We start from the raw sequence: 8456 nt of genomic DNA, 5'->3' as shown, positions 1-8456 counted from the left end.
AAATCACTTATAGATGTGTCGAGAAGGTTTGAAAGTTCAGTTTTACCATTACCGACTTCCACCGATCGGCTTCTCCCTTCTATTGTGCAGGCCCCCAAGTTAGAATTGAAGAAGCTTCCAGAGAATTTGAAGTACGTTTATTTGGGTGAAAAGGAGACCTTACCAGTCATCATCTCAAAGGAACTAACAAAGGTACAAGAAGAACAACTAATTCAGGTTTTGAAAGAGAACCAAACCGCCATTGGATGGACGCTCGCAGACATCAAAGGCATAAGTCCCTCTGTGTGTATGCACCGAATCTTATTGGAGAAAGATGCACAACCAAAGCGAGACCCACAGAGGAAGCTTAATCCAACAATGAAGGAAGTCGTTATGAAGGAAATACTTAAGCTCCTGGACTTAGGAATTATCTACCCCATATCTGACAGTCAATGGGTAAGTCCGATACATGTGGTTCCTAAGAAAACAGGACTCACCTTGGTGAAAAACGAGCGGGGTGAGTTGGTTCCGACAAGAGTGCAGAACGGGTGGCGAGTGTGCATTGACTACCGAAAACTTAATGCGGCTACTAGGAAAGATCACTTTCCTTTGCCTTTTATCGATCAGATGCTTGAAAGGCTAGCTGGTAAGTCATACTTCTGTTTTCTCGATGGGTATTCGGGATATTACCAAATAGTGGTAGCACCAGAAGACCAAGAGAAAACAACTTTTACCTGTCCGTTCGGTACTTTTGCTTATCGTCGTATGCCTTTTGGATTGTGTGATGCCCCTGGAACATTTCAACGTTGTATGATGAGTATCTTTTCTGACATGATAGAAAACTGCATAGAAGTGTTCATGGATGATTTTACAGTCCATGGTGATTCTTTTGATCGTTGTTTAGCTAACTTGTCCAAGGTCTTGCACCGTTGTATTGAGTCGAACCTAGTACTTAACTATGAGAAATGCCATTTTATGGTGACTCACGGTATAGTTCTAGGTCATGTGATATCTTCTAGAGGCATTGAAGTTGATAAATCCAAGGTTGATCTAATTTTAAATCTGCCATACCCATCTAACATTCGAAGTATTCGAAGTTTTCTTGCCATGCAGGTTTCTATCGGCGATTTATAAAGGATTTTTCAAAGATAGCTCAACCATTGTGTCATTTACTTCAGAAGGACACTGATTTTGTATTCGGAAAGAATTGCAGGGAAGCGTTCGATAAGCTCAAGGAGCTCCTTACATCAGCTCCAATCATCCACCACCTGACTGGAAGCTCCCTTTCGAAATCATGACCGATGCAAGCGACTACGCTATAGGAGCTGTTTTGGGGCAACGAATGGATAAACGCAGCCATGTGATCTATTATGCCTCCAAACCTTGGGATGCAGCGCAGCGCAACTACTCGACCACAGAGAAGGAGCTTTTGGCCATTGTATTTGCATTAGAAAAGTTTCGATCATATCTGCTGGATCGAAAATTGTTGTGTTTACTGATTCATGCTGAAAGTTCTTATTGGCCAAGAAAGAGTCCACTCCTTTAATTCGTATGTCCTTTTGCTGCAGGAATTTGACTTAGAGATCAAGGATAGGAAAGGATCTGAGAACTCTGTGGCAGACCACCTGAGCCGACTTGTGCGAGATGAGGAACCCCTTCCTATCTCCGACTCCTTCCCAGATGAACACCTCTTTCACGTGCAAGGAGAAGAACCCTGGTATGCCGATTTGGTAAACTTCATTGTAACAGGTACATTTCCCCCTGGATTAACTAAGGCAAGACGGAACAAGCTGCGTAGTGACTCTAGATATTACATATGGGATGAACCATATTTATGGAAGTTCGTGTAGCGATCAAGTCATACGTCGTTGTGTTCCCAACAATGAGATTCATTCCATCCTAGCACATTGTCATTCATATGCATGTGGTGGGCATTTTGGGCCCAAGAGAACAGCTAGGAAAATTATGGATAGTGGATTCTATTGGGAAACGTTGTTCCGTGATGCACATGGATTTTGTAAGGGTTGTGAAAGGTGTCAAAGAGTCGGGAATATATCTCGTAGGAACGAGATGCCTCAAGTGCCCATGCTATTTTGTGAAGTTTTCGACGTTTGGGGCATGGATTTCATGGGACCTTTTCCTAGTTCATTTGGTTTCAACTACATTTTGCTTGCCGTTGATTATGTCTCTAAATGGGTTGAAGCAAAAGCTACTCGGACTAACGATGCTAAAGTTGTTGTAGGATTCTTGAAGTCTAACATCTTTAGCAGGTTTGGAATTCCACGAGCCATCATAAGCGATCAAGGAACCCACTTTTGCAATCGCTCCGTCGAAGCATTGATGAAGAAGTATGGAGTCCATCACCGTGTAGCCACCACGTACCATCCTCAATCCAATGGCCAAGCCGAGGTGTCCAACCGGGAAGTTAAGAGCATTTTAGAGAAGACGGTCAACCCATCAAGGAAGGATTGGAGTTTGAGATTGGATGATGCGCTTTGGGCCTACAGAACTGCGTATAAAACTCCAATAGGTATGTCACCGTACCGTTTGATTTTTGGGAAGCTTTGTCATTTACCGGTTGAAATTGAGCACAGAGCCTTTTGGGCGGTCAAACAATGCAATATGGATTTGAGGCGTTCCGGTGAGGAAAGAAATTCCAGTTGCAAGAACTGGAGGAAATCCGCCTTGAGGCATACGACAATGCAGCCATGTATAAGGAACGCGCTAAATTGCTTCATGACAAGGTACTCCTTCGGAAGGATTTCTCCATTGGCCAAAAGGTATTACTCTTTGATTCAAGATTGAAACTCATGCCCGGTAAGTTACGTTCCCGGTGGAAAGGTCCTTTGTGGTTTATAATGTGTTATCTAATGGGGTTATTGAAATTCAAAAACTTGGAGACGAACCAAATTTTCAAGGTGAATGGACATCGATTGAAACCTTTTGTCGAGAATTTTGCAGTGTCTCTATTGGAAGAAATGCGTTTATCGCACCCCATCTACATGGATTAGCAGGTCAACGGCATCGTCGAGCTAACGACATTAAACTAGCGCTAATTGGGAGGCAACCCAATCTTGAATTTTCCATTTTATTTTAGTTTCCCTATTTTATTTTATTTATTTATTTTTTTTACGCGGACACATTGCACTGATCGAGTCTTATCCGATTCTCTAGGAACACAGTCCACTTCCTACCTCTTCACTACTGCCGCAGCCTCTCAGCTACTCTCCAGCTACCCATGGCGATCCAACACCCGCACTTGGACCGCTACGAGAAAGAACAGAGGCACCAAGGTCGGATGTTGGAACGCATCCCTATCACCGTCACACACAGCCCCACCAGTCGTAGGGAGTCTTGTTCCTCTTTCTTTTCTTTGTGTATCTCATTCTGTTTTATAGTTTGTGTTTGCATCTTGCATATTGTGTTGTGTTGTCCACATGGAGGACCATTTGCGTCTTAAGTGTGGGGGGTTTTATTCTATATGCATATCACTTACATCTCATTGACATTCACATGTTGCATTCTAGATAGTTGCATACTCATGACATTTGCATGATAGGGACCCCCATATGATTAGCAAGATTATACATGTTTGAGTGAGATTAGCTAAGTCATGTGATAGATGAATTGCCTAAGAGAATTAGCCCATAGCTCGAGTTGTGAATCCGGTACCGAAGCGTGGTTGATACAGTAATAAAAAAAAACACCTATGTGAGGTCTTGGGCCAATGATTGATACACCTCTCTATCATCAATTTTTTTGATTGAATGTGTCATTTCATGATTAAGTACTCTAGAACTTGCTTGGAATCTTGTTGAAATTTGTTTAATTGCAAGCATGGAAATGATGAAGGCATAGGATTATCGATTGAGCCAAACAACCTGCCCATCATGTTTATCCCCTTAGTGAACCCCTTCGAGCCTTGGTGACGTAAGCCTTTCCTTTCTTCATCCATATTGCCTTATCCTAAACTATGCACAAGACGTCTTTTTAGAAAAAACCATGTTCCTTTTTTCTTCATGATCATAAGGAAAGTCGAGCATTTAGCTTAGATGAATGGGGGAAATGAGTGGTGAATATTTCGTGTGCGAGAACAATGAGATGAAGTTATTTATTCAAAAAAAAATTAAAAAAAAAAAAAAAGAAAAAGAAGAAAGAGGGCTGTAAAAAAAAAAGAAGAAGAAGAAGAAAGGCTGCAAATGAAAATGATCAAAAGAAAGAAGAAAAAAAGGTGCTCATCCATATCGGTATCAATTGCACATCATCATGGGATCTGGAATATAGGGAGAAATGTGTTAATTTGTTTGAATCGTGTTCTAGTAGTCTAAATGCTCTGCTTTTCTTATGGTTGTCTTGTGCTTATATGAACCTGAATTTTTCCACCTCTTTTTGTCCAAGCTACATTACATTCAGAAAAAAGTCCTTCAGATTCATGTCTTGCAAGTTATTATAATGGAGATGAGATGTAAAAGCAAGCTTATGGTAGTGCATGCTCATGAAATTGGATTTGAGTGACAAACACATAGCCTAAACACTTGAGAGAGAGCGCATACACATCCCTAGTGAGGATTTACTATGTCAACATTTAGGCGACGTTTCTTGGAGTAAGAGGGAAGTTCATTTATGCAATTTTATGCTCTCAAATGATTTAGTTGTATACTCATTTGGGTATGTATCGTCTTGTTAATACTGGGGAGCTAGATTTTTCTTGATATCTTACTCGAGACGAGCAATGTTTTTAAGTGTGGGGGAATTTGATAAGAGAGGATTTGTCCCATGAAATGGTAAAATTTAGACTCGGTTTTATGTTGTTTTCATGGTATCTGATGCTTGGATGACGATTTATAGGAAAATTGTCCAAGAAAAGAATTGAAGGCAATTTGATGCATGTTCGGGATGAATTGGAGACCATTGAAGTATCTAGATGGAACTGCAAGGATACAAGGACTTCTGGTTAGTGGTGCACCACGTGCACAACCGATCCGAGAGGGAGTTTAGAATCAATTCTCGATTTATTTGCAAATCTTAGAATCCCTTTCAGTTACAATGGGAGTTTTTTAGGAAATCTTTAAGATATGTTCATTATTTGTTTCCTATTTTTGAGGGAGATATAAAAACCTATGATCATTTAGGTTTAGGGTTTTTTTTTTTTGCTGGAAGTTTAGTTTTTCTGTGGAGAGAAACTGGGAGAGGAGGCTGGCGGCTGCGGAGTGTTCCTCAACGATCATCAGTTTTCATGGATCCCTGCATAGCCATGCGTGCTAATTTGTTTCGTTTGACTGAGAACGGAAACCTCACGGTTGGTTGTGAGGAGCAGGTTTTAATATTTCGATTTCAGCACTTATTTATTCTTGGATGTCATCGTTACAAGTATTCTGTCATGGTTGTGAATAGGATATTTGTAAATTAGTGATGGAGGGACCAATTCCAAAGTCTCTAAGTTAGCTATCCTCTTTGAAGTATTTGAATCTCAAGTACAACAAATTGACAGGTAGTATTCCAGAAGGAATCGGACTGCTGTCGAATCTAGTCGGCTTAGATTTATCCTAGAATCTCTTGAGTGGAGTACTGAACGAACATTACTTGGCTAATCTCTCAAGCTTATCTTTATTGGAGATATCATCAATGAGTTGGCAGTCGATATTAGCCATACATGCATTCCTCCATTTCAACTTAAGTTTGTGAGCATGTCAAACTGCAAAGTTGGACCTCGGTTTCCTACTTGGCTTTGATCACAGAGGAGCATCTCAGCGCTAATTCTGTCCAATAGCAGCATATCAGATATCATCCCTAACTGGTTTTACAACAGTTCTTCAAACATTGAAGGTCTGGATTTGTCGAAAAATGAGTTGATTGGACAAATTCAAGAAAGATTTGATGATATGATGCCAAAATTACTCAACGGGACTCTTACAGGAAAGTGCTTAAGTGGCGGCATTCCTGTTTCTCTGTGCAAGATGAAAGACTTGTTTGTGCTCGACCTCTCAAACAACCAGCTATCGGGAACACTCCCCGACTGGTGGAAGAGCTTACGACAGCTAGGTGGACTAAACTTGGGAAAGAACAATCTCAGTGGCAAGATTCCAACATCCATGCGCTCCCCACCGCTCACGTTTCTGGGACTACACGATAATGATTTCCACGGGATTCTTTCAAGATGTTTGAGCAATATGACTTCCTTGTATGTGCTTGATCTGAGTCGAAATGAATTATCTGGTCGGGTTCCCTCCTGCATTGGTCAATTGTTTCAGTTAATTGTGCTGAATCTTGAGTCCAATACCTTCTGCCAAAGTCCGGGTTTAAGCCTAGCACAGAACAGAATTTCAGGAATCATTTCGCTCTGCTTTGACAACTTAACCATCTTGGCTGACCCAAAATCTGCCATTTTTGGGTTTTACAGGTTTGGAGTTGAGATGCACAAGAAGAGCATAACCCAATCATACACACCACACTTCAATATCTGTTCACTGTTGACCTTTCAAACAATAGGTTAAATGGACATATTGTCCAAGGGTTGATGCAGCTCTACAACAACTTCAAAATCTGAACTTATCGGATAATAACTTCGAAGGGAGAATCCCTTCAGAAATTGCTAATCTGTAGATGTTAGTCTCTTGATTTATCGTTCAACCAATTCTCGGGTCCCATTCCACAGAGCTTATCCGAGTTAAACTTCCTAAGTTATCTGAACCTGTCCAATCAACTGTCTGGTAGGATTCCTTCAGGTGCCCAGCTATGTACGTTAAAAGAGACTCATATCTTGGGAATGATGGACTCTGTGGGCCTCCGCTTTCAAAGAATCGCCCGGGAGATCATGAGCAGTCTGATATTCATAAACAGATTGGTGATGAGTCAGATGGCAGAGATGAATCCTATACTCGTTGGTTATATGCGGCCATTGCTCGGGTTTTTGCCACGGGATTCTTAGTAGTCTGTGGCACATTATAGTTCAAGCATTCTGGGAGGCAGTCCTTCTGTTGGTGGGACAAAATTCTCACCCAACTACTAGTGATGGTGGAGATTAATATATCTCGGCTCTAGATAGATTCCTGAAAATGCAAAAGGAATCAAATCGGGTGAGTCTGCTTCTTTCTCACTCTCCATTCACCCCCAACCCGAAATCCTCAGCCATTCTGATTTATTCTGGCCTTTTGGTGGGCTGTTGCATTGCAGGTGACACTGGCAAGTTCCAACAATGAAGCTGGCACAACCATAGTCATTGTAAAGGTACCTTTAGCTACAGTTTCTTCTTTTATGGTTATACAGCTTTGAATGCAGAACCCCTTGTTTTCAGTTCAATGCAACTAGAAAATTTGAAATATCCTTTGGACCGATTCGATTATTTCTTGACATAGTGATCATTTCTCAATAGCATGCCATCTTTTCAGGAATAATCACAGTGAAGCCCCTGTGGTCTGAAAGCAAGCTATTTTCGCATTCCATGTTTGGTTTAAGACTTGAACCCATTTTTAGTTTATGACTTATTTCTGATATTTGATCGAGATATGAAAGCATCAAAAAGTCTCCACTAATAGTAGGGCCTTCAAACATAAACAAAAATGTGAGATATACTTATGTTCTTCTTTAATTGGGTGCTTTAAGAGCTTAGATCTTCTCAGTCCCCGGAAAGGTACTCACTGTTAAATATCTCGTATCTGCTATTCAGCAATAAAACTGATGTCTAAAGTGAAGGGATGGTTTCATCCGAAATGTCTAACCCAAGGAAAACTCCGGCAATTGCACTGTGGACTAATCATCATGATGTAGTATTGTTTAAGTCTTATGTATAAGTAAGTGAGAGCTTCTCTCGTGTTCTATTGGCAATAAGTTTTTTGTTGCCTGTATTTATGTTGATCAGTTATGTATAAGGAATTTTTGTACCTCCGTTTCTGTTTACATATAAAACAAACAATGGGTGAGGGTTCTGCCTAACTCTCTCCCTCTACTACCGCCAAACCCAAATCCTCAGCAGTCCTGATTTTATACTGGTCTTCCGGGGCTCTGTTGCCGGGGACACTGGCAAGTTTCAACAATGAGAAGCAGGCAGTAACTATAGCCTTTGTAAAGGCACCTACGGGATACAGCTAATGCCTTCTTTTTTTTTGCCCCTTTTTATACCGACCTAGTTATGGGAAATACTCAACACTGGCGTTCAGATCTGTTGGGCTCAAGCTTGAGCCTAGCGCGATCTCGAATCCCATGCCAGCATAACACGTTTGTGAGAAATTTCGACTCTATAGGAGCCAAGTCATAACCTGTTCTGGTTCTTTCTTTTGGATTTGTAATGCGGGCATTGTCTTGAAATTGTAGCTAGAGCGATCTCTTCTCTTTGGCTTCCAACTAATATTCCATCACCCAACATGGAGCTTCACAAATATTTGCCTACAACTGTCCCAAGCTGTCAATTGATACCAAAATAATAGAAAATTATGCAGTTTTCTCACCTCTACACGATGTCGATGTTTATAACTCGTTAA

At 41.0% G+C, this 8456-nt stretch overlaps 1 protein-coding gene across 1 annotated transcript in view; it reads left to right on the top strand.

Annotated features, from left to right (window-relative positions):
* The first annotated feature begins 1273 nt into the window (after positions 1 to 1273).
* The window catches only part of LOC116193896 (probable leucine-rich repeat receptor-like protein kinase At1g35710), an 11161-nt gene continuing 3978 nt past the window's right edge, over positions 1274 to 8456 (top strand). Inside the window, exons 1-8 of the mRNA XM_031522639.1 lie at positions 1274 to 1417; positions 1548 to 1728; positions 2183 to 2509; positions 4828 to 4932; positions 5145 to 5296; positions 5718 to 6379; positions 6705 to 6885; positions 7153 to 7206. Of these exons, the coding sequence (XP_031378499.1) occupies positions 1274 to 1417; positions 1548 to 1728; positions 2183 to 2509; positions 4828 to 4932; positions 5145 to 5296; positions 5718 to 6379; positions 6705 to 6885; positions 7153 to 7206 (1806 nt within the window). The remainder of the gene's footprint in view (positions 1418 to 1547; positions 1729 to 2182; positions 2510 to 4827; positions 4933 to 5144; positions 5297 to 5717; positions 6380 to 6704; positions 6886 to 7152; positions 7207 to 8456) is intronic.

The sequence above is a fragment of the Punica granatum genome, chromosome 2, assembly GCF_007655135.1.
Source record: "Punica granatum isolate Tunisia-2019 chromosome 2, ASM765513v2, whole genome shotgun sequence".
Classification (NCBI taxonomy): domain Eukaryota; kingdom Viridiplantae; phylum Streptophyta; class Magnoliopsida; order Myrtales; family Lythraceae; genus Punica; species Punica granatum.
Note: the sequence above shows the minus strand (reverse complement) of the source record. Positions and strands in the feature narration are given on the sequence as shown.